Source organism: Urtica dioica, chromosome 3 (genome assembly GCF_054948205.1).
Source record: "Urtica dioica subsp. dioica isolate 48M chromosome 3, U.dioica_male_clone48M_v1_H2, whole genome shotgun sequence".
Taxonomy (NCBI): Eukaryota; Viridiplantae; Streptophyta; class Magnoliopsida; order Rosales; family Urticaceae; genus Urtica; species Urtica dioica.
In genome coordinates this window covers 48409951-48436571 of record NC_142758.1, presented here as the reverse complement: position 1 = coordinate 48436571, position 26621 = coordinate 48409951, and the positions used below count along the sequence as shown (strand labels likewise).

Here is a 26621-nt window from a genome sequence, read left to right as displayed (position 1 = left end):
TCTTTGCCGTGGAAATGTTCCAAATGCAATTGTTCAATAATCATTCGAGCTAAAAATGTCCAAAATGAATATCAAATTGTTCTCGAATGTTAAGTTTTCATGCATTCAAATTTGTGTTTTTATTACATGTGTGTATGTATGGGATGAGATATAGTTTAATTATGATTGTTTAAATGAGTAAACTAGCCGTATCAACATTTCATTAGTTCACCACTTCACCCATGTAACATACACACAATCAAATACATTATACATCGGAGCATAAATTACGAGATAACTTCAAAATATAGATCAATTTTACATTTAGGGAATTTGAACCAATACTTTGTCATAAGATATATACCTAAATTTGGGCGTCGTAATCGGAAGAGACATGAAATTCTGGTGCAAATTGCCCAGAACTGACCAAAACAGGCGGGTCTTCAAACCAGTACTTCCAGTTTCATAAATGAATGATAAGTAACAGGTTCCGTGATTATAATATTAAGATTTTTTTATTTCATCAAAAAAGTATTTGGCCATTGGATTTATCTCAAGCGACCCAGATTTATCTCATAAGCCACGGAGGTGGTGGTGCTGTTGGGTATAACTCATGGTCATGGTTTTTTTTTTTTTTTTTTTTTCTCGGAATAGGAAATTTTTGCTTTTCAATCGAAATTTTTCGTTCCTAGAGGATCGGAAGCGACGCTAGGACGAAACCAAAAGAGAAGTTCCGTCACACCCACATTTAGGAAGACATGCCAACCAACTTAAACTCACGCAACACATTAATAGTTATCTTAATGCAACACATTTATATTGCGGACATATGTATGTGCACGGTGATTTGAATAATTATTGTTATTTGTTCCGTCTACACCAATCTGGACAATCGAAATCATGATTCCAATCTTATTTGACTCAAGTACCCATTATTAGTTTAGAGTCTAGACTCTAGAGCTAAAGAAAAAGTACCAAATTTTGTTTTTATAAACCAAAGCACCATAACTGATTAGTAACTTGAAAAAAATGCAGACATGCTGTATACTTTTTATTTTATTTAATTGTTTGGACAGAGATCCTTAATGATTGCGTATAAGTTTCAACAATCCTAGAACAATTAACACAAAGAAAATCTCGAGTAGCTCTTAAAAAATGCAATGATTACATCACCAAAGATAGAAGCCAGTTTTTTTTTATCTTCAAGACCTCTTTTATACACTAAGATTGATGGGACGTTTGATCTGGTGCATTAAAGCTTCAAAAGACTCTCTCAAGATTACTTTTGGTCTACGGCATAAGAGAACTTCACATACGAATCAAGTGCTTATTATTTTTGAGGGAAAACATATTGGCAAAAGACGATTGCATTGATTATTCATCAAATGTCATAAAGGAAAATTATAAAGTAGACTTGTTCATCCATCAAAAAAATCACACTACAACTCTAGATTCCGACCAAGAAAAATACAGACATCAATTTTTTGTTGCATTAACTTATTTCTTTCCGTTCATCATGCTAAATTAAATAAACTCTTTTATCGGACGGGTTTCCAAGAAAGTACCGAGAACGCTTTCATTTAGACGCTTTCGAATCGATAACCCTCTTCGCAAACGAAGGTAAACAGAATGCTGCTGAGTGAATCTGAAGATCAAAACAAACAACCACAATTAATTAGCACTAAATAAAAATAAAAAATAAAAAAATTGAAAGAGGATCTTTAAAGATTGAAATTGGACCTCGGAGTTGTAGAATTTCAAGGGTCTTTTGTCGTTGTCCTCAGCATCGATCGGGTTCACAGGGCGCTTGAAATCGACACTTGGTCCCTCGGTTGAGCACAGCATGAAGCCAATCACACCGCTGAAAATTCACGGATCACATTAAGACTAGTTCGAAACACACAACTTCGTACTAAACAGCTACAAATCCACGTGGAGTAAAATGATATTATGTATGCAGGGACGAAACTAGGAATTTACTTTAAGAGAGGGCTGTAATAATTATTTTTGATGTTCAACAAAAATGAAGAAATATTTTTTTTCAACGTACAATATTTATTAACTTTTTAAAGGAAGGAGACAAATATATATAGGTAAGTTCGGCTTTCAAAAATAGAGTTTAGTCTCGCTAATGGCTTTAATAATCACTAAAGATCAAATATATCGGTTTTACATAGTTTTGAATTAGTTTAGCTTTCAAAAATAGAGTTTTAAGTCTCACTAATGATTTAGATAATCACTAAGTTGCCCCTCTTCACAACCATGTAGCTTTGTCAATGTATGCATGTATATATGTATGTATGTATGTATGTATACCTCGGGTAAGTAGGGACGGTGGTCCAAGCATAGTTGACCGAGCCTTTGAATGTCTGGCGACAGTTTGAGACAATGTCCTCGATGATGTGCATGTGCAGCCAAATACTCTCGGCCTGAGTGCACACAACTCCGCCCGGTCGTAGAGCCTTCCCCACCGACTCGAAGAACGGCTTCTTGAAAAGCTCTTCCGCGGGACCTGATACGAGCCACACAAAAAAAAAAAAAAAAAAGATTTCAAGCCTGAATTTCAAAGCAGAGAATGCGGGTTTCGAAACGTGGTGTTGGTATTAATATTATTATTATTACCGATCGGGTCAGAAGAATCGACGATAACAGCGTCGTACGTTCCTTCCGGAACAGCTTTCAGAAACGCAACTCCTATGTTGATCCAAGAAAACACACGATTAGAAAAGGAAAAAAAAATGGAGAGAGAGATGTAAGAAAGCGATCGTTACCATCGCCGATATGAAGGTTCACGCGCGGGTCCCCGAACCCGATGGCTACTTGAGGGAAATATTCTTTCGACACCTGAGGGAAAAAAAAAAGAAAAAGAAGAATCAGCAAAGAATTCACTCGAAAAACTAACACTTTTGTTGTTGTTGCATAAACAAAAATAAAACTTACATCAACCACCATTTTATCGATTTCGCATATATCGATCTGATCCACAGAGGCGTGACGAGCCACTTCACGCAAAACCCCGCCATCTCCGCCGCCGATAACCAACACCTAAACATGAGATTTTTTAATCAGCGAGAGTTCATGCTATAGTTTAAAACTACGATTTACATTCTCTCGCTTCCTTAGATGGTCAACCATTTGGCTTCTGAACTAACCTTCTTCGGGTCCGGAATCGAGCACAAGGGAAGGTGGGTAATCATCTCTTGGTACGCACACTCGTCTCTCTCAGTGAGCTGAATCACACCGTCCAAAACAAGAACCTTCCCGTACGAGGCCGACTGAAAAAACCAAGAGAATCACAGCTTCGGTGTCAATAACAAGTCGTAAATAATCAGAGTAAAATCTTGTAAAACATGTTTTGTTCTTATTTATTATTATTATTATTTACCTGGAAGACCATCACATCCTGGTAGTCAGACTTTCCTCTGAATAAAATCTTCTCCATCTTCAACGAGTGAGCCTCTCCTGTGAAATTCAAAAGTATGCCAAACCATATTTTAAAAAGACAATAATCTTTTCTTTTTTTTTTCTTTTTTTTTTTTTTTGTAAATAAAATATCACCAATAGACTCAGTTCCAACGTGATACACAGAAATCAATATGCAAAATCCAAGCTTCAAAGCATCTTAAGGTGGAATATTTAGGCAAACAAAACAACATAATTATCAGTCACAAACTCTTGCCACTAACGTAGTAAATAAAAACATAGCATAACGGTTTTGTATGCTCAATCTTGAAAACTGAGAACACCAACACCACAATAAAGATGCGATTTCGATTCATACTCAGTTATATGTGCGTATTATACAGTTTAAAAAATTCAATAATCAATACGAAACCCAAGCATGTTCATATCAACAAAAAAAAATATATAAAAATCCGTGGTTTTAGAAAGGATTAAGACTTTATTTTATTTTATATTCCTTTCTCTGAAGCCAAACAAACAAGAGAAAAAGGTGAGAATCGAACCAGGCCACATTGGGCTGATCTCGGAGAACCAGCCTGGGATTACGGATGGAACGGAATCGGCGTCCAAGGGAACCGCCGGTGTAGCAGAGACTCCGTTCTCTTCCTCTTCTCTCGGCCTCTTCACCGGCAAATCGGTGGACACGGCGGCGAACTCGTCGGCCATGGCTCTCTCTCTCTAGAAAAAAAAACAGGAAAACCTAAAAAGTTCTGTTCGATATTAGAAAAAGAAGAATAGTGTGAAAGTATAGATGAGCTATTGAAAGGTCACACAACACACTGACACACACACATAAAGCGTATGTATTTATATATATTAGAGAGAGAGAGAGAGAGAGAGAGAGAGAGAGGAATATAATTAGAGTATAATTATTTGATTTCTTTTTTCTTTTTCTAATTATGAATGATTTCCTTTCTCTTTCTCGTTTTTCTTTTTCCTTTCTCTTTTTTTGCTACCATTCTTTTTAGTTTTTCCTTTCTTGGTAATAGAATTACAATATAAAATAGGATTGGTCCAACGTAGAATTCGAATATATAAAATTTAAAATAATATGAATTTGGTCTTTTATTTGTTCTTATTGACTTAGGAATACACTTTATCTTTTTCTGAGACAATTAGTTCAATAGTCTAATAATTTATTTTTTAAATAATTAAAATTTCATTTTATTAAAAAAAATAACTTGTCCCGTAAATCAAATTAATTATCTGATAAACTATATTAAAATCTATAAAAAAAAACTAAGAATTGGATAGTCGTAACAAATTCTTCATCTTTCTAATATTTTTGTGCACTTATTATATATATTTAATTATCTCTATTTTAACGAGTATATTGATTTATTGAAATAATTAGAGAATATGTGTGTGTACATGCTTGAGCATTACGCGTTTTTATGACCCTAGATTGTTGCAGGAATTAATTTAGAAGCCATTGGTATACAATACTCTTATATATTAAGAAAAATGGAAACCAATTTTATAAATTTAAAATGTTCAATTTTTTATTATTATTTAAAAAAAAAATATTGTCTGTTTATCGATAGTCATCATTAATGAATTGAGAAACAATTTTTAACAGCGCCAACAACAGAACAACAAAGATAAAATATACATTGGAAGCTACACTCTCGTGCAGTGGAACGCACACAATTTGCCTATTTTTTCTTTGTGTTGTCATTAGTTCTCTAACTAATTTAAAACATACGTTACTTTTCATATTTCACTCATATTCTCAAAACATTTCATTAGTAACTGTCTCATAAATTTAGTAAAAAATTATTAAAATCTGATCACCAATTACTGAAATTTGATCAACAACTATTAAAGTTTGATTAATTGTTATTAAAATATGGATAACTGTTATTGAAATATTATCCATACTTATTGAAATATGGTGAGCAACTATTGAAATCTGATTAACTTCGATTGAAATCTGGTCAACAACTATTGAAATCTGGTTAATTGTTATTGAAATATGGTTAATTGTTACTGAAAACGGTTATTTATGAAAATGAGAGAATTTAGCTGTTAATATTAAAAAAATTACGAAAAACGGTTACTTTTCGACTACTTACACTTAGTAACATATATGCATCAGAAGAAGACCTACGAAAGTGTCAACAAAATGTCTTGTCGAGAGCGTCACAGTATTAAGTTTATATAACAAAAACAAATATGATGGTTTATGCATTTTAAAAAAAAAAAGTCTGCGAAAAAAAAAACAGTTTGTCACAATGAATATGATGATTTTTCGCGACGAACATGAGGAAACTCTAGTCTAAACTATAGAAGATCAACCTAACGGCCCAAATTTTTTTAAAAAAATTCTATAAAACGTATGGACGGTACAATCCTAAAAACAATAGTTTTCGGGTTGTAATGTATACTTCCGGATCTTTTACAAAATTAGACTTACTAATTTTGAATGTCTTAGTAAACCTCTCCTGAATGTTTAGAAATCAGAAATTTCTACCCTTTTCCTGGTCATAATTCATACACCTTTTCAGGCCTTGTGTTAATCATTGAATATAAATTACTATAATTTTTATATCATCTTTGTCGTATCTTTATGCAGACCAAAATAGAACTACAAATTATATATTATTTTGCTTCATCAATGCTTAACAACTTATTATTATTATTATTATTACAGATTGTCTCAAAAAAAATATTTAAACCCCCCAATATATATATTTTCGTCCCTATATTTATCATTATATTCTTTTTACGTTAAAAGTTAAAACAATCAATTCAAATATTAAACGACAAACGAAAATTTATATTTTATGTCCCCAAAAACTTTATTGTACTTTACTCAATCTCGAGTAGGGTTCCTTGTAGTTCGTGGATCATCTCTCTCTCTCTCTCTACTCTCTATATTATATATATATATATATATGTATATATATACTGTGAACAAATTAACAAAACAACAAGGCGGCGGCAAAAAAACTGACCTAGAAAGTATCACGATCGAGCTATAATAAAGAGATCAAGATAGAAGAAGATGGAGAATAGAATGAATTCTCTGAGAATCAATATTGACAATTTATTTATACATATTGTACAACTTAGCACAATTAACTCTAACCATGGTTCTCTAAAAAAAAAAAAAACCCTAACCACGGTTAGCATAACCGTGTAGGAAATAACTACAGTAATAACCGAGTCGAACAATTATTAACATTATTACAAATACAATTGTGAAAATTATGTAAAAGAAATTATACAACTCTTTATGTTTAATACTCACCTAAAAAATGTACTGAAAATTCCTCAAAAAAAAAAAAAAAAAATGTACTGAAAACATTATTGAGTTCATCTATTTTTCTTTACCTCTCTTTCCTTTTGAGCTTCATATTACAACAAAAATAATGTGTATCAATTATTCTACGGGAAATGGTTGTAGAAAGTAGAAACCAAAGAGAAAAACGCGAAAGTGGCTGTTTTTGAAATATTACACTAAAAAATAGTTATTTTTATAATTTCCTCATTTTATTATGGGTTTTAAAATCATGATGGCCCAGCCCTTCCGACAACACATTAGGGATCCAAGAAAAACGACGCTTCGTTTTCCGTCTTTCAAAAGAAACGACATAAAAATCAATTTAAATTTTAACCGTCAGATCTATTAACATCGTACGGTAAAAAAGGAGACCGAGATATCGTTTTCCTCTCTCTTTCTCTCTCTCTCTCTCGGTACTCTTAACTTTCCTCTTCCTCGTTCTTTTCTTGATTTTCAAAGCAAAATAATTCTGAAAACGAAACCAGAGACTTTCGACTCTTTGTCTCCTTACTCAGGTTTGTTTCTCCATCTATTCTGTCTCTCTTTATATATTGTTTAATTATTAAGGGTTTCGATTTGGGATTATCTTGAATTCTGTATTGAATTTGGATAGGTCCGATCAAAGATTTTCTAAATTATTTTTTTCGTGATGATAATTAAGGTTCTGATTTTTCAGCTACTATTGTCGTTTGTTTATCTAATTATGTAGAAGACGGCAAGCCAATACATTTTTTTTTCCCTAAATTTCTTATTCCTCTGTCAATTTCTTTAGTGAAGTTCATTCGACGCTAGTCATACTGATGATAATCTTTTTTTTAATCATGTTTTAGTTTTAACTTCCGAAATCGATGTTCATTCATTTGATTGCGTCTAGTATCGTTTATGTACGGTTAGATAATTTTCTGACCTGACTAAGAAATGATGATAAAAAATTAAGGACCTGTTTGGTTGTAAAGTTAGAATACTACTTTTTGGTGTTTTCTCTTTTATAAACTCTTTTTCTTCACTCGCTCTCTCTAACAATAACACTGAGAACTCAGTCTCCACTGATTCAATGGCCGACCGATTCGAGTGATACACTCGCCGCACAATCCTCTGCGCCGCCGCCGGACTCATCCCCGAAAACATCTCCGGCGAGGCCGACGAGCCCGCCACCGTCTCCGAAAACCCCTTCTCCTTCGCCTCCTTTGTTTTTCTCTCTTTTTTTTTTCTTTCTTTCTTGAATTTGGACCTTCAAGTATAAAGCAGTAGAGACTTTCTTATCACTTGGATCCGAAGCCGAAAGACAATTTGGGTCTCGAGCTCGCGGTACCGCTCTTCCTCTCTCCTCTGCTGCTCCAAACCCTATTTCCTCTGAGATCCCTTGTTTGGTTGTTAAAATACATCTTTACATTTTACTGTAAATATCTATGTTCATAACTGGTATCTGAAGTCTGATTATATCAATATTTTATCGATTTGTATTCGGACGGGTGTCACTGTTTTTGGTTTGTAAAAGAGAAGAGACCATGGTCCATGGAGATGGAGGATTACAAATTCAAAGTCTGATATCTATGTGCTGTTTCTATTTCTTTCTCTTAATTTTAATTTTAATTTTTTTTTATGTGAAAAATGAAAATAAAATGAGAGTGAAAGAGTTATACCAAACAACTCTTTGAAAGTAATTACAAAATGTTTTTCACAACAATTATAGAAAACTGAAAAACAAAACAAAAAATGAATTGAGTTAACAACCAAACAATAGGTTATCCATCTCTGATGATTTTTTTTTTTTCTGTTCTGATAAACAGATTTTTCCTGCTAATTTAATTTTTCTAATTTAGTCTCTTTGTACTCTGTTTACAGGATTTGTTTACTGGATTGCGGAGCTTGGAACATCAATAACAATGGTAGGTTTATTGAAACGCAGACACGGTATATATAGGGAAATCTGGAAAAAAAATTCCTTAAATATCTGGGATTTGAAATTGACTCAGCACTTATCTAGGGACCTCAAGAATAATAGTAATTTTTACTAATATCTAGGGTACTAATGTTTAGGGGAATTTTTTTACTGATTTTATTCTTCATCATAATTGATAGCAAATGCCAAACGTTGTGAAATCCGATGTTATTATAATGACAAATTTGTGCTTGAACTGTAGTATTGACCAAGGTTTTAATAGGCGTAAACGGTAATCGAGACGATTTATGTTTTTGAGGTGAGGCGTAAGCCTCAAGGCGTATTGAGGCGTAAGCCTCAAAAGATAGGCATAAATTAATTTTCTGTATAAATCCGGAATCATTCCAAAATAAATTTAGACTGATAATGCTTAGTTTCAACTTTCATATACTAGTTTAACAATGAAAACCCAAAAAAACGCTAATCTACATTTTAGACCAGGTTTAGAGTTATATATATCAGATAATGAAAACCATTAAATACTAGTTTTAGGTTATGTGTTAAAAAAACCCTAATTTACGTTTTATTAATCTTTTACTTAAAAAAAAACCCAAAAAGGCCCAGAAAAAGCCCAAACTTTTAAATTTGGCCTTAAAAAAAAAAAAAAAAACCTGCCCTAATTCATCTGAATCTGGGCGAAAATTTTCAGACCTAAAACTCAGAAGGCGCAAGTCGACTTTTTATTATTTTTTTTTCCAGGCTTAAGCCTTGAGGCTTTTTCCGACCTCCCCGCCTCAAGGCGTGCCTTGAAAACGCCTTTTAAAACAATGGTATTGAATTAAACTCTCTCTTAGTGAACTGTGTCGCGTTCCTCCTCTTTAATTTTTTTTAATAATAGTGATACTAATAATAATAATTTGGTAATTACAGGCGACTCTGGCTGATTCCTTTCTTGCCGACCTTGACGAACTGTCCGACAATGAAGAAGAAATTGCTGTGAGTAAAATGCTTTGTTATATTTTGTGTAATAAAGTGCTTATGTGAGTTTGTTGGTGTACTGTGAAAGAACTGGTTGCGTTGCTCGAGTCTCTCAGTTTTGGCTATTTTGTGGTTTTGTAGGAAGAAGATAATGCCGATATTGTGAAAATGGAAGAAGATACCGATGGCGATTTAGCAAAGTTGGAGACTCTAAACAACGATGATTTGGACAGTGTTTCAAAATTGCAAAAGACGCAGCGATATGCTGAAATAACCCAGGTTTGTTCTAACCAATGATGCTCATTACCCGTGAAATCCCGACATTGTGTCATTATTCTGGCTTTGTCGTATCGAAGAAGAATTGAAAGTGTTTAAGTTCATCTATGGGATATGTTTTCTTTCAGATATCTCATGGCCTTTCTGTACGCTTTTTTAATGGGTCTGTCTAATGCAGTGATTAGGTTGTCACCGACTCCCTTTACTTATTTCTCTCTGTTTGGATATTTTTTTCTTCTTCATGTTTGTAACGTGAAACGTCATGTTTGGATTTGCAGAAAGTGGAAGAAGCTCTACAGAAAGGCTCGTCGGACACGTCGAGCCTCGGAATGGTTCTAGAAGACGACCCGGAGTACCAACTGATAGTGGACTGCAATTCCTTGTCCGTCGAGATCGAGAGCGAGATCGCCTACGTCCACAATTTCATCCGCGACAAGTACCGCCTGAAGTTCCCGGAGCTCGAGTCGCTCGTCCACCACCCGATCGACTACGCCCGGGTCGTCAAAAAGATCGGGAACGAGACCGACATAACCCTCGTCGACCTCGAAGGTCTTTTGCCCTCGGCGGTGATCATGGTCGTCTCGGTCACGGCCTCCACAACGAGCGGAAAACCCCTCCCGGAAGATGTGTTGGAAAAGACCGTCGAGGCCTGCGACCGAGCCCTCGCCCTCGACTCGGCGAAGAAGAAAGTTCTTGACTTTGTCGAGAGCCGAATGGCTTACATAGCACCGAACGTCTCGGCGGTCGTCGGAAGCGAAGTCGCGGCGAAGCTCATGGGGACCGCCGGTGGGCTCACGGCTCTGGCGAAGATGCCCTCGTGCAACGTCCAGCTTCTCGGAGCGAAGAAGAAGACTCTCGCCGGATTCTCGACGGCTTCGTCGCAGTTTCGGATCGGGTACATCGAGCAGACTGAGGTTTTTCAGGGGACGCCGCCGGCGCTGAAGATGAGGGCCGCGAGGCTTCTGGCGGCGAAGGCGACGCTGGCGGCGAGGGTTGACTCGACGAACGGAGACCCGTCTGGAAAAACGGGACGGACTCTTCGAGAGGAGATTCGGAAGAAGATCGAGAAGTGGCAAGAGCCTCCTCCGGCGAAGCAGCCCAAGCCGCTGCCAGTTCCGGATTCGGAGCCCAAGAAGAAGAGAGGTGGTCGGCGGCTTAGGAAAATGAAAGAGAGGTATAAGACTGTAAGAATTGCGTTCATGTTTATAATGGTTAATTACACTGATTAGCTTAACCATGGACTCAACAATTGGCGCCACTAGAGTAGTCTCCTAGGTCAATAATATCAGGGCCTCGTGGATAATACAGTAGTGCTTAGCTTATAAAAATTTTGAACATGTTTTTTTTTATGCATAAATTCGATAATATACTTGAGAAAATGATATAAAATTTTAAAAGACTGGTTTATTTTGTTTTTTAAAACTCGTGATGAATAATCAGTGATATTGGTGTTTGCATTAAAAATTGATTCCGTATTTGAAAAGATTAAAGTTTTTCGTATGAAATATGGACGGAAATTTAACAAGAGGGGTTACAGATGTAAAAAAAAAAAAAAAAAGTTTTGATCATTTGTCTGTTTTCATTTACTTATATAATGATTGAATGTCGTATTAATCGCTCTGTTTTGCAGGTATGCAGTAACAGATATGCGGAAGCTGGCTAACCGGATGCAGTTTGGTGTGCCTGAAGAGAGTTCATTGGGTATGATTCCATCAATATTATGTCAAATTATGTTTTCTTTATTATACTAACTAAGTTCATTTCTCAGCTTATGCTAAAGTTAATAATCGCAGTTTTCAATAAATTAAATGAATGTCTACTCTCTCTCTTCGAGTAAAAAAAGAAAACAAGAAAAAAAAAGAAAGCATTATTCGTGATCTAAACCCCCATTTTTAATAAACTTGGTACGAACGCCGAGCCTTGAACAAGACGATTATTCTGACACCGATGAAAATACCTACTTTTAAATCGACCGTGGATACGGAATTTAAAAGAAAAAGAAAGTAGTACATGTATTTAATTTTCAAACCTTGTTTATTTTCTCAAGGACTCTTAAATGGACTTTAACCCACTTAGCCCTATTTTTACATTTTTGACTGAAATATATCAACCGGTGTAGATTCTCTAGCTAATTAAGATTGGTCTTTTCGTAATAGGGGACGGACTCGGGGAAGGCTACGGAATGCTTGGCCAGGCCGGGAGTGGCAAGCTGCGTGTCTCAATGGGTCAGAGCAAGCTCGCTTCAAAAGCTGCAAAGAAGTAAGCGCTTTCTTTCACCGTTTTTGTATTTTCTTTTGATCTCTCGATCTTCAGTCACCTTCGCTTTTTTTTTTTCTCTCTGGAAAAATGGAAGATCAAAACCATGACCGAATGTTTATCGCTGCTTTCAGGTTCAAGGAGAGGAGTTACAGTGGCAGTGGCGGCGCTACATCTGGACTCAGTAGTTTGGCATTCACACCAGTTCAGGTAAAAAAAAAAAAAAAAAAATTTAATCGAAGTTGAATTGTTTTCTTTGGTGTCGATAGTATCATACATTGCCGTTTTGAAGCTAGTGATCCGAACTGAAAGAATAACAATATGATGTTTTTCATGGCATTTCAGGGAATCGAGCTCTCGAATCCTCACGCCCATACCCATCAGCTTGGCAGTGGAACACAAAGCACATACTTTTCAGAAACTGGAACGTTCTCTAAGATCAAGAGGGTTTAAGCAAAATTCAGCTGCGTTCGCGTGTGTTGCTATTAACCATTTTTCATCTTCTTCTTCTTCTTCCCTAGAACGGGCATATACTAAAAAACTCATGAATTACCTACTCGCTAGTAGTAATGTGATTTATTATGCTTAGCTGTTCGATACTTGAACAAAATGCCCTAAGTTTGCGAATTCGATTTCTACTTTTACATTTGGCTCCAATATCCTTTATTTTTCTGCCTGACCCGGACACAAAAAGGGTTTAGCTTATTTTGATGTTGAAATTTTGCAGTCCACTTCATTTACAGTCAAGAAATTAATAGTAAAAAAAAGAATATTTTGATCCAAGTTTTTTTTTAGTTTTTTTTCAAACGTGTATTTTGTGATGTATACATTCTTGTTCTTGTTTTGTATTTTATTATATTTTTCTATATTTGTTTATATATATATCGCCAAGATTTATTGCAAATTATACCATATTTCGTATTGTTTGACATAAATGATTTGATCCAATAACCCGCATTACAAGGTATCTTGGATCTTGATTTCAACGGTATAATTCACTGAGTGGCAAGTGATCGGCACATGGTATTTGAAGGTCTGGCACAACAATTTAGAATTTATTAATTAATAATACATTACTGTTCAGTTACTCTTCTTATTATATATGTCAACATAATATTGTATTATTCTTGGCCGAAAGTTTTGGAATCTCCCAGTCATCTATAATTTTATTTGCGATGATCCACGAAAATGGGTCTACATAGAAGAAAGAATGTGATTTAAAAGCATGGCTTAGCTGGAGAAAGATTATACTCAAATTTTTTAATGCATTTCATGAGATGTTCTACATTATTTTTTTTCCCTCCTTTTTAAACAATGTTTAACACGTTCATAAACTATTAAGTACAGCTTGGTTGGGGATAGCAAATCGATTCACTGAGCTGGTGCTATGATACGTCGATATTTTAAATTAAAATCATTTATGTATTTAGCTAATTGATGAATCATTAAGAATCACTAGTCACACATAATTAAAAACCTCAAATAATTTTTATTATCATGTAATTTAAGTTGTCTTTTAAACTTAGTCAATGAAAAACTCAGCTAAGATGTCACACTTTCAAAAGTTTTACCATTCAAATTTAATTGTTTAAAATAAAACTTCAAATAATTTCATGTACGACTCTCTCACCACCACCGCCACTATTTGCCTTGTGAATAAAAGTCAAAGTCAAACCACTGAAGATATCATAAATTGAAAAGCTAGAGAAGATCTCCGATCACGCAATTTTAATTTCACACACGCACACGAGTTTCCACATTTAAAAAAAAAAGAACCATAAAATGAAATACGAAGAAAAGTTTATCTAATTATCATGCCAAAAAAACCCACGTGCATTTACAAAAGTGCAAAACTTTAACGCTTACAATTTCGATGTATTCACATATAAGCGATATGTTACATTTATCTCGAGTCTTGACTCGAAGGTGGTACAAAAAATGGCATTAAAATAATAAAATATCAAATGAAAAAAAAAGAACACTCTTTTCTCATTTCTCAAAACATAAGAGTTTGGCGAGAGGTGGTTTGGCCATCTATTTTTTGCAGGCACTGAAATAGAGGGTTGAAAACATTTATATAATCTATATTTTAATATATCTTAAAAAGAGTGCTTCCAAATATCCACGTTCCGACTGATTTTCAAATCTTTTCATAATGATTCCTTCATGGATATGTGTTTTGTTTGTACTTTCTTGTGTTATATATAGATAGATAATAACCAAATAAAGAAAAAACCATAACTAAAAATCACTCCAAAGAGATCTCTCTCTCTCTCACAAGTCATCAATCATGGCGGCTCTGAAGATGTCCTCTATGCTCTCTCGTTCAGCTTCTGCTTTGCTTTCCAAAGGTTGGTTGATTTGTCTGTAAAACATTCAAAAGCTTCATTCTTTACATTAAACGATCCGATTAAAACCAAAAAGTCCCACATGTTTGACTTTTTATGTTTTGGGACAAGAAGCGATCGAAAAGAAGAAAGAAACAGATATGGATGTGATGGTGAATGTGAATGTGACAGTTTTTGGATCATATGTTGAATCTGATAAAGAATGTTAGATTTATTGGGTCAGAGCTCAAAGTCACTCTCATCTTTTCTTGAGAATAAATAAATTCTTGCCTCAATCATTTTCTGATGTTTCTCTTGTATGTACAAGCTTTAACTTGGATTGTTGTTGAGCACATATATTAAAAGTCAGGAGCTTAAAAAAAAACTGTTCTTGGAATTTTTTTAATATAAAAATCAGGGACAAAAAGAATTCCATTTGGAGTGAGAGCAATCGGAAACTACGGCACATCAGCGGTCATCGAAGAGCCGATCAAGCCGTCCGTTAGCCTTGACAACACAAAGCTTCTCATCAATGGCAAGTTTGTGGATTCAGCTTCAGGTACTTAATTTATTTTATTCTCATTATTTATCTCTACTTTATTCCAACCCTTTTATTAGTCTTATTTTAGTCATTGCATTGGCTGATATTTGTTTTGGTCTCTCTTTTTTTTTAAAAGGTAAAACCTTCCCAACATATGACCCTAGGACTGGTGATGTGATCGCCCATGTTTCGGAGGGAGACAAAGAAGATATCGACAGAGCCGTCGCCGCCGCTCGAAAGGCCTTCGACGAGGGACCGTGGCCAAAGATGACAGCTTATGTAAGCCCATGATTCTCTACTTGAATTATAAAAAATAATGAAATCGATTTTCATTTGGAATAGTGTTTCTAAAGTGACATTTTAAAAAATAGTGGCATGTTTCAAATAATTTTTTAAACTGTAAAAATATAATTCCAAATTATTTTTTGAAATTGTAAACGATAAACAAAGTTAAAATAGAACCCAATAGAGTATAACTTAAAAAAAAATCTGTAAACATCACGAAAATGATTGATTACGATTTGAAAAATACCATTTTTTGCGATAAAAGCCGTAGGCACATTATTTTCGCAATTAATTTCAAAATAACCACTATCACATGCAATTTTTACTTTTCATTTTCCGTTGCAATTATTATGAAATTTTGTTGCTTTTCCACAGAAATTCCATTTTAATAATAAAATAGAATAAAATAGAAAATCGCTGAATATGGATGGTTTTCGATAAAAATTTCGACGATTTTGTTACAACGTAATGAGTTAAATTCCTTTAGCTTTGCCTATATACAACAAAATTGTTCCGGCGATAATCTGTAAATATCATGAAAAAGGAAAATGATTGATTACAATTTGAAAAATACCATTTTTTGCGATAAAAGCCGTAGACAAATTATTTTCGAGATTAATTTCAAATAACCACTATCACATCCAGTTTTCACTAGGCATTTTCCATGGCAATTATCATGAAATTTTGTTCATTTCCACATAAATTCCATTATAATAATAAAAAAAAAATAGAAAATCACCGAATTTGGATGGTTTTCGATAAAAAAAAAAAAATTAAAAAAAAAATCGACGATTTTACTACAACGAAATGAGCTTAAATTCCAACAAAATTGTTCCGACGACAAATCATATTATCATCATCATTAAATTTTTTTTTTTGTAGGAGAGGTCTCGGATCCTCTTGCGATTTGCGGACTTGATGGAGGAGAACGCGGAGGAGCTCGCGAAACTCGAGACGTGGGACAACGGGAAGCCGTACCTTCAGGCGCTGAATGTGGAGATACCGATGTGTGCGCGGATCATAAGGTACTACGCGGGCTGGGCCGACAAGATCCACGGGCTCACCGCCCCGGCCGACGGGCCCTACGAGCTCAGGACTCTGCACGAGCCCATCGGCGTCTGCGGCCAAATCATCCCATGGAATTTCCCGTTCCTCATGTTCGCGTGGAAGCTCGGCCCCGCCCTCGCCTGCGGTAACACCGTGGTCCTCAAGTCCGCCGAGCAAACCCCGCTCTCCGCTAACTTCGGCGCCAAGCTATTGCTAGAGGTAAACTAGTCAAAAAAAAAAAAAATTATCATTGCTTGGAGCACAAGCTTACTAATTACAAGTTTTCGAGAGGCTTGTTATGTCTTTCTAATACGTTCTTTTACCCCCTTTGGAAAGGCTGGGCTTCCCGAGGGTGTCGTCAACATTGTGTCTGGATTCGGGCCGACCGCCGGGGCAGCCTTGGCCAGCCACATGGACGTCGATAAGGTAAAAAGAAGATCTATAATTATATAGCCGTATAGAAACTTTAAACTTGCATAATAGTCGATGCTTAGTTAATTATAGTTAATTAGCCACTGATTCTATTAACACACAATAACTCGACAATTTTGCCTAAATAACACAATTAATGACCGGGAATTATTTGGGCAAAATTGTCAATTAATTGTTAATAGAATCAATGACCAATTAACTAAACATTGACTATTTTTTTATAACCAATATGTTTAATGTGGCTTAGTTTATAATAAATATGATGTTTCAGCTAAATAGTCCGTTGAAACTAATGGAATTTCCAAAGAGTCAATTGTCGTCTAAAATTAGTGACATAGTCAAAATTTACAAATATGCGAGGGTGTAAATTTTTTTGACACTAGTAAATTGCTTGTATACAGATCAAAAAATTAGATGACGTAACTTTGACTATTTTGCTAATCAATTCCTTTCAAATGGTTATTTGTATAATAATAATAAATTAAAAAAATTGATATCTATCACAATGCGAATTTTGTTTTTTGTTTTATGCAGCTAGCATTTACGGGTTCAACCGAGACAGGTAAAATAGTGCTCGAGCTAGCGGCGAGAAGCAACCTCAAGCCGGTCACACTCGAGCTCGGAGGCAAATCTCCGTTCATCGTGATGCCCGACGCCGATATCGACCAGGCCGTCGAGCTAGCTCATTTCGCTCTTTTCTTCAACCAAGTACATATATATATATACACATATACTCTCTCTCTCTCTACACTATGTCTCTTTCTTGGGTGACACGTCATCTTTCAGGGCCAATGCTGCTGTGCCGGGTCGCGAACTTTCGTCCACGAGAGCGTCCACGACGAGTTCGTGGCCAAGGCCACGGCTCGAGCCCAGAGACGCACCGTGGGAGACCCTTTTGACCCGACCATGGAACAAGGTCCCCAAATCGACACCGAGCAGTTCAACAAGATCATGAGCTACATAAACTCGGGTAAGAGCAGCGGAGCCACTTTGGAGACCGGCGGAGAGAGGGTCGGGTCCAAGGGCTATTACGTTCAGCCCACCGTGTTCTCCAACGTCAAGGACGACATGTTGATCGCCAAGGACGAGATCTTCGGCCCCGTTCAGTCCATCTTCAAGTTCAAGTTAGTACTCACATCACATACATAACAAAATCTATGTTTATCTTTGGCTTCAACCTCAAATCTCACATCTCAAATTCATAATTACATATTATACATGTAAGCCTCACCTAGTTTACCTTTTTTTGGCTTATCCTTTAGGACTATAGATATATGTGAAATTTTATCATAATAAATAGTTGAGGAGTTCATATACTTTGATTAAAATTTGGATCAGCATAAATATGAGAGAATTCTCATAGGAAAAAATAATTGAACATTTAGTAGAGCCACGTGTCTCTCGAATTAGTCGGAGCTCCTGACACTGGTCGAGCCAGCTAAGCACCATGGGGCATATGCCACATCTTGAACTTTTGAAAATTATAGTATTTACTCCATAGTTTTACATATTTTTTTTTACTCCAATATTATATGATTTTTTTTTTCTTCACGAATTCGCCCACTCTGACTACAATTCTTGACTCCGCCACCAGTTTCTGAAATGTAACAAAGATGGGGACGAAAAGTTTAACATATACACACACACACACAAATATTTAGCGATATAAGCCACAAAAACATAAGCATTTGCATTTTAGTCAACATTTTGTAAATTTTTCGTAAATAGTCATAAATGTCTCGTAAATAGCCAAAAATATGACGTAATCAACGTTATTTACACATATTTACTAAAAATTTACTCTGCTTAAGTAGATTTACGTGGCTACTGAATGATTTTTTTTTTTTTTTTTGGGTGCTATTAGGGACACGGAGGACGTGATACGAAGAGCGAACGACACGCGATACGGGCTCGCGGCCGGGGTGTTCACGAAGGATCTCGACACGGCGAACCGGCTGACCCGAGCCCTGAGGGTCGGGACGGTTTGGATCAACTGCTTCGACGTTTTCGATGCAGCGATTCCTTTCGGAGGCTACAAGCAGAGCGGGATCGGGAGAGAGAAAGGGCTCTACAGTCTCTACCCTTACCTCCAAGTCAAGTCTGTTGTCACTCCCATCCCCAACTCACCTTGGCTATAAATATAATACACTAATTTATGTCATCAGCAGATATGTGTTTTTCAAATAAAATGCTTTGTTGTGATATTTTCTGTACTTTTTATTTTATTTTATTTTATTTATTAAATCAGAAACTTGGATTCTCTGTTTTTTAATGATTTTGAGTGAGAAGTCATTGAAGAGTATGAAAGTTGTCAATTGGTTGGGAAGCTTTTCTATTAAAGTTAAATGTGTCCGAGAAAGATAGATTTAAACCAAAATTTTGATTGCAGATGATTGGTTGATTTGTTCTATTTTATAGAAATGCGGGCGAAGAATTTTAAATTTTCGCCTATTTTTTTACTAAAAAAAAAAAAAAAAAAAAAACTCCGGATTTTCTATAATTTACACAAGTATATCGTCGAAATAACCAAAAAATCGAGGGAGCAATTAGAACGAAACGAAATAAACCACATTTTTTTTTGTAGCCAGAATTTCACTGCATCAAATTCCATGTTTTATTTTAGGTGGGACAAAATGGTTGAGCTAGTTTTGTCACGCAAAGTGTGTTTCCGAACACAGCCTTGTACAGCGAATGTTGTGATGCCACATCAGAAATCGTTAACCTATAATTGGTGGCAAAACAGATAATTTAGCTTTGATTGATTGCGAACTAGTAAGAATTGTAACTCTGATCAAGAGATTGTTCTTCTCTGTCGTGTAATTTAGGCGCTGTTAGCTAGTGGATCAAATTGGGAAGCTCTAGTCTAGTCTTAATCAGGATCAGGATCACTTGCATGCATAGGCATCTCTGTTGAATCGCCGAGTTCTTTCTTTTGTTTTGTTAGTTGCTTGTGTTCTAAGTTTTCTCTGCTACCTTCGGCGGGAAAATTCTTCGTCTCTTCCTTTATTCTGGCTACAATTTGTTTTTTCATTATTCATTATTTTTTTTCACTTTTATGACAACATATATATATATTATGAAAAATTAGTCTAATATATGATATAAATTATAAAAGCAGTATATACGACGTTTTTCTTCACTACATATTGGTTTACAAAAAAAAAAAAAAAAACAGATCTGAATCTATGGAACAAAAAAATCTGAGATCATAGAAAATAATGGTTACATTGAATGATTGAAAAGATCATCAGAGAGAGTGAGATATTCATTTGCACTCTGGAGGCATGACTTTGAACCTGGACGTGTCCTTGCAATAAGAGTAGAACATGAGCTTCCTTCTCGCCCAATCCATGGCCGCCACCTGTCGGCCAGAGAGCGCGGAGAATTCCGAGCCCTCGACGGGGTCCTTCTCGGTGGGCCCGGCCTTGGAGGAAGTGGGGTCCGCTACGGCGCCGCTGATCTGGGCGTCGGCGAGGGACACCACAAAAGGGGCATACTTGTAATTCACCGCGTACTTTCCGCCGTGGGTGGCCCACGTGGACCCGTCCCATATCGTCGCGTAAACCGACATCGGCTTCGCCGGAAAAATCGATGGGTACGCCGCATTCCGCCGGAACTCCCTCACCGGAATGTTGTCAACAAAGAACCTGTGATGTTATTATTGATTTCAGGGAAACAACGTTTGGTAAAAAAAATAGGTAAATATGTAGGCAGGGACGAAGCCAGGAATCTAGATTAGGGGGGCTATTTTGCAACAAAAAATTCAGGAGGGCTGATTTGTAAATTTTGAGAGTAAAAGAATGTAAAAATAAAATAAAAAATAGGCAAAAAGTGCAAATAAAAATTAAGGGGGCTATAGCCACCTCTCACTCCCATGTGGCTTCGTGCCTGTATGTAGGTCTCACACTCTCACTACACAAGATTGTGGGTTCCATGACCTAATTTATCTCCGTTGTTGGCGCTGTTAATTTTTTTTTATGTATTGATAGTTGTAAATTAATTTATTATCACCTCATATGAAAATATGATAAATTCGGTGAATATGACTAATAACACATGAAATTTGGTTTCCGATAGTCAATAATTTGAAAAATATAATTTGTTGGACCAAAATATTTTTAATGGCTGTGGGGAAAAATAATATCTGAGCAGCGACAAAATATGAAATTAAGTCATTAGTTTAATAGCTCATTTAAAAAAAATAACAGAAATTATATTTTATTAAAAAATAACCTATTTGACCTACTAACTAAAGAATGTTTTACTTTTTAGTTAATTAATTTACTGCGAGCCTAACGTACTATTTTTAATAAAACAAAATTTGGATTAAAATATTAAAAAGAGATAAGAGAATGACTAGTTGCAATTTTTTTTTATGGTTCAAGGAATCACTTTTTATTAATATTTGACTTAATTGAGATAAAAGATAAATTTTATGTGGTATTGGTCATATTTTATCTAATTTCTCAAATATTTTTAAATATTTTTATAAAAGACAAGACTGACTAGTTCAACTTCAACCATAAATTACCACAAGAGTGAGGTTAAAGCAAAATTGATCAAAAAAGTGTATTTATATATTAAAGAATAAAAAATATATACTAATGGGCATAGCTTAGCCAGACCCTACAAGCTACAAAGAGTCAAGCCAGTCAATATATTGGGTCCCTAACCCAAATGCTGTCAATAATACACAAGATTTAGGTCTCTTTTTTTTTTCTTTTTTTTTTTTCCTGTATATCTTTATATATATAGCTATTAACTCTTGGTGTTATAGAAGTTCGACCCCTCCATTTTCTTTTATTACAATTTAGCCACAAAATATTAACTTCCGCCAAGTTTTTAGTTTTGAACGCAAATTAACTTTCCATTACATTTTTTTGTAATAGAAATCAAAATCACTTTTCAAAAAATAACAAAAAATAATTACGTACGGAAAGTTAAAAGTTTCAGTCCAAAAATTATATTAAAAAAAAAAAAACAGTGTTTTGTTCTATTCTATATTGAATGCAAATTTGAGTTAAATGTTAATATTTCTTACACAATGTGATGTTGGTTCCAGAGGATTGTGTATTGGTGATGTTCGAGAGTTGGATCAAACCAGAGATAGAACTTCTCTTCTCTTCCGGTGCTTACACTTCCGTTCGCGTAAACGTTCGTCTGAAATGCCCAATCCTTCCTCTTGTCATGCCCGAGAAGCTCTATGTCGATCTCGTCGTGATTGTGTGGATGAATATCTGCGTTTGACATCTACAAAAAAAAAAAAAAAAAAAGTACTTAAAAATGAATACATTATGTGTTATTAGGGTTTGGATTAAAGAGAATTTGTTATTACATAGAAAGCCACCACAACTCCGGGAGAGAGACCGGACGGTAGTTTTATCGACGCGCTGAAAAACCCGTAGAAATACTTGTTTTTCGAAGCCAATCCGGATCCTATATATACATGAATTTTAATTAGGAAAAATAATTTTTTTTTTTTTAGAATTAAAAAGAAAAAAAAAATTTACCTGAGTTTTTGTCAAGAGAGAGAGTAGCTTTGGAGCCATTGATCTTGATATGTGAGGCTCCGAAGAAATCGGTGAAGCCGTCGGCTATGGAGACTCGTGGGAAGAGATCGGTTAATCGAGGCACACTCGGGGGCGTGTAACGCCTAAGACGCGCCGCCGAACAAAATGTTGGTGTGATCAAAAATAAAATCAAGACTAGTGTATTGACTCTCAAGAATAATGCCATGCTATATGTTTTTTTTTTTTACTTAGGTTTGTGTAAGAGTGTATAGAAGATCATGTGTTATAATATATGATGGCTATTTATTTTGGGAGGGCTATGGCTAATCATATAAACCTTGCTTGGTTGTTAATTAGCTGGCTACTATATATAGTTGCATTATGTCTCACTCTCATATCATATCATATAATTATATATCATTTCAATTTAAATTTTTTTTTTTTGGGGTGATATTTGATATGAGAAAGCTTGGAAAAACTTGTTCTCTTGTGGTTGTGGGGTTACTTTGTTTTAATTTCTGTTGAGGTACTTTTGTTTTTATTTTTTCAAGTTGAGGAAAAATGAACATTCACTCAGTCTTAAATTTTGATGGCTTATTTTTTCCTACCTTATGGCCCCACTAGTATTACATGCATATAAAGTACAATTTCCCAATGCAAATGTATCTTACTTTTTATTTTTTTCTTCTTTTTTTATGAATACGTTGCTTTAATTTCTGTTGAGGTACATTATTATTTGTATTTTTTCAAGTTGAGGAAAAATGAACATTCATTCAGTCTTAAATCTTGATGGCTGATTTTTTCCTACCTTATGGCCCCACTAGTATTACATGCATATAAAGTACAATTTCCCAATGCAAATTTATCTTCTTTTTTTTTTAATTTATTTTTATGAATACGTTGCTTTAGTGGTATAGTGAAAAAAATACTAGCACCGCCATTTTCTGCAAATTGCATTATTTATATATAGATGCAAACACAATTTGTTTTTGTCAGTTTTATTCTAATTTTTCGTTACAGAAACATGACAAATAAAAATTGTTTTTTTTTATCTAACATCTTCTTCAACTTGCTAAATGCATTAAATTAAGCTGTCATTTTTTTTTTCTTCTGGCTGGTTTTAGGTCTGTAAAATATTGACGTAAATGTTTAGCCCTACAAAGAAAAGCACCTGCGGCAGCTTGATACGAATGCCAATTAAGGCCATGTAAAATGAAAAAAAAAAGAGAAAAAAAAAAGAGAGGAAACTAGTTTGGAGAACAATTATATGAGGTAGAACTCATCAGTACTTACAATACTAGCGTTATTTCTCCTAACTTTATCATACAGCCATCAAAACTTATATCATATATATATATATATATATATATATAATGGTCACAATTGATATTTTTTCCTTACAAGATTTATAATTAAAGCAATAAAAAATTTACATAATTGAATATTAAGAAAAAATTACACAAAGTAGTATTTAAAATAAATTGAAATAGCCAAAAAAAAAAAATTAAGCTTTTAACTAATTAGAGTTCAAAATTATGTTTTTTTTTTCTCATAATGTCAATAAAAATATTGGCCTTTGTATATAAATAATTTAATAATGTTAATATTTTTTTTAACATAGTAAAAAATAATACACATTATTTTCTAAAATTTCAGCTGTTTTATCACATTCGGACAAACCTTTAGATGGATACCCGAATCTGGCGGATAAATTTAGGATCCCTCAGATCTCTTCAACTAAATATTGGATTCCCTAACTATATAATTTTTTATGCAAATTGATCAAGTCAGAAAAGTTACAAGCATAATTTACACACAGCTTTGTCAGTAAAATAAGATGATCGATAGTGACAAGAAAGATGTGTATAGTATAGCTTGACATTGCCAGAAGTGCATTGGCTGGTATAAAAATGTATATATATACATATATATATATATATATATATATATATATATATATATATATATCAGACGACGCGGTATGTAATAAAAGAGCCATTACAAGTTACAACACTGCATGTATGGTACACCTTTCTTTGTCCATATTATTCGCATTCAGTTCATGTCATAACAGAAAAATTAGAATAAATTGAACAACAACAACAACAACAACGTGTATGAGTTCATCATTGTTCAAAATCTGAGCCAGCCTGTTTGGGGGGTAAAAATGCCAAAGTTAACACTGACATATTATGTCAAAATCTGAGAGAGAGAGAGAGAGAGAGAGAGAGAGAGAGAGAGAGCATATCTGAATCTTCTCACAAGATGTGCATTTTGTAATTTGTCAAAAGCTCTATGTTTGGATGTCCGGTATTGGTTGATATGAATCCTAAAATTGTGTAACCCCATTTATACTCTCCACTTCAAATTGGATAAAAATCATCCTTTTGTTTTACATTTGTACAATACAATTATTAACCGTGGTCTTAGGTAATTAGTACATTTAAAAGATTTTTTTTAGCAATATAGTCAATATATACAAACAGCCACTAACTTTATAAACGAGTATATTTAAAGGCTCTCTAGATATATAGGCATATGAAAACTCGTGTATTTTCATATAGTTAACTTTTGTTAAATTTTAAGTAAATATGCACGAGATTTTATTAACAAAGTCATAAAGACATTAATAATTGTAAATATTCGTAAATAATTGTAAATAACTATCAGACTCCAAGGGTATAAATAAAAGCTAAAAATTTCCAAATAATGTCACACTCACATAAACGTGGCTTACCGGTAGCGGGACGGGACGGAATCTCCGCTACCGGTAATATAGGTAACGGGACGGGAGGTCCCGTTAAGCCTAACGGACGGGAGTCCCGTCCCGTTACTGTAGCTAACGGGATCCGCGGATCCCGTTAGCGACCGTTGAATATATTTTTTTTTTTTTTTAATCTCGGCCGTTGGATCAAAGATCCAACGGCCGAAAAAATAGAGCCGTTTGAATATATCCGTTGATAGAGCCGTTTGAGCGAAATGAGGATTTTTTATTTATTTTTTTTTTCCCACTTATTTTTAAAATCTATAAATACCCCCCATTTCATTCATTTTCTTCACACCTTTCCCTCAAACTCTCTCAAACTCTCTCAAATTCTCTCAATCTCTTTCTCTAATTCTCTCAAACTCTCTCAATTTTACTCTCTAAAGCTTTCATTTTCTCATGGCATCATCATCCCACAACCGAGGAGGTCGAAGGGGAAGAGCTTCCCGAGGTGAACGAATGCACCGTTTTGAAGAAAATTGGTTGCATTTGTCTCAAAACGCCCCCGACCCAAACACCGAATACTCTTTCGATCCAAATTATGTTGCTCCTACTTTCCACAATACGGAATTCACCGAAATTCCAAACACACAAATGCCATATTATCCTCAAACGGAAAGGGATGCTCTTTTTCCTCGCCGTCGCACCTTTTTAGGGGTCGGTGAGGTTTTTTAGGAGGCCCATTTTTTATTTCACATTCTTCTTTATTGTTTTTTGCTACCCATTTTTAATTATTTAACAACATTCATATTTTTCATTTCTACCCACTTATTCAAAATCTTTTCACTTTAATCCTTTCATTTTATTTCTTAAATTCTTTTTTTCAATTTTTTTTTTAATGCCTAACGGGATCCGCGGATCCCGTTAGACATTAACCGCCTCCGTCCCGTTATATAACGGGACGGGACTCCCGTTCGGCGAATTAACGGGAGTCCGGGCGGGGGCGGGACGGGAGGCGCGGTAACTCCCGGTAAGCCACTCACATCATCATAATGGCTATTTACTTAAAATTTACAAAAGATTGATTATTTAGCAAATTTCTAAATTTTGGTGGCTTAGTTACTCAATTAGTATTTAGTTGTATATTTAGAGACAAAAATATCTAATTGATTAAATAGCTTACAAATCTAAACTAATATATAAATCACAAAATTAATAAAATAAGACGAAATTGAAATATCCCAATAAAAATGGAAAACCAGCCAATTTTAAAAAATATTCGTACTTGGTTCCAGGGACAGAGCTACAGTAGCCTTATCTGGCTTCCTTATATTATAACAAAGATGGCGTATTTATATATGCTCCAAAGCCTTTGTACGCCTTGATCTGATTTCATGATCAACGGTTGTTGGACAGAGGCGACAAGCGACAAGCCGCAAGGTGAGAAAAATGCCAACCAAGATGAGGATCATGAGGTTTCATTGTTTTATCTTCTTATTATGGTGTTAAAAAGAAAACGTAAATTTGTGTGTATGGAGAGAGAGAGAGAGAGAGGACACAAAAACTAAAAAACTCGGTTAAAAGAGAGATTTAAGTAGTTGCATAGAAGTAGAACTACTTAAATGGTTGAAATTATAAATGGTTTTAAAACTAGGA

At 34.9% G+C, this 26621-nt stretch overlaps 4 protein-coding genes across 4 annotated transcripts; 2 read left to right on the top strand and 2 right to left on the bottom strand.

The window, feature by feature from the left end:
- Positions 1 to 1330: 1330 nt before the first annotated feature.
- Positions 1331 to 4252, bottom strand: LOC149403367 (spermidine synthase-like). The gene is made up of 9 exons (XM_089609019.1): positions 3945 to 4252; positions 3365 to 3441; positions 3132 to 3254; positions 2920 to 3024; positions 2751 to 2823; positions 2602 to 2673; positions 2296 to 2491; positions 1720 to 1840; positions 1331 to 1624 (listed from the first exon to the last, which is right to left on the bottom strand). Exons 1-9 carry the CDS (start codon positions 4105 to 4107, stop codon positions 1556 to 1558), a joined length of 999 nt encoding a protein of 332 aa, XP_089465145.1. The 5' UTR covers positions 4108 to 4252; the 3' UTR covers positions 1331 to 1555.
- A 2874-nt stretch (positions 4253 to 7126) lies between these two features.
- EMB1220 (pre-mRNA processing ribonucleoprotein binding region-containing protein) lies at positions 7127 to 12776 on the top strand. The gene is made up of 9 exons (XM_089609270.1): positions 7127 to 7242; positions 8573 to 8616; positions 9540 to 9605; positions 9729 to 9866; positions 10142 to 11037; positions 11494 to 11564; positions 12020 to 12122; positions 12254 to 12329; positions 12465 to 12776. The coding sequence occupies exons 2-9, from the start codon at positions 8614 to 8616 to the stop codon at positions 12570 to 12572; spliced, it is 1461 nt and encodes a 486-aa protein (XP_089465396.1). The 5' UTR covers positions 7127 to 7242; positions 8573 to 8613; the 3' UTR covers positions 12573 to 12776.
- A 1566-nt stretch (positions 12777 to 14342) lies between these two features.
- LOC149403365 (benzaldehyde dehydrogenase, mitochondrial-like) lies at positions 14343 to 19077 on the top strand. Its single transcript, XM_089609852.1, has 8 exons — positions 14343 to 14470; positions 14865 to 15005; positions 15124 to 15266; positions 16155 to 16538; positions 16656 to 16745; positions 17286 to 17459; positions 17538 to 17875; positions 18616 to 19077. The coding sequence occupies exons 1-8, from the start codon at positions 14410 to 14412 to the stop codon at positions 18887 to 18889; spliced, it is 1605 nt and encodes a 534-aa protein (XP_089465978.1). The 5' UTR covers positions 14343 to 14409; the 3' UTR covers positions 18890 to 19077.
- An 835-nt stretch (positions 19078 to 19912) lies between these two features.
- Positions 19913 to 22621, bottom strand: XTH33 (xyloglucan:xyloglucosyl transferase 33). The gene is made up of 4 exons (XM_089608151.1): positions 22262 to 22621; positions 22087 to 22187; positions 21793 to 22001; positions 19913 to 20398 (listed from the first exon to the last, which is right to left on the bottom strand). The coding sequence occupies exons 1-4, from the start codon at positions 22485 to 22487 to the stop codon at positions 20017 to 20019; spliced, it is 918 nt and encodes a 305-aa protein (XP_089464277.1). The 5' UTR covers positions 22488 to 22621; the 3' UTR covers positions 19913 to 20016.
- Between the last annotated feature and the right edge of the window lie 4000 nt (positions 22622 to 26621).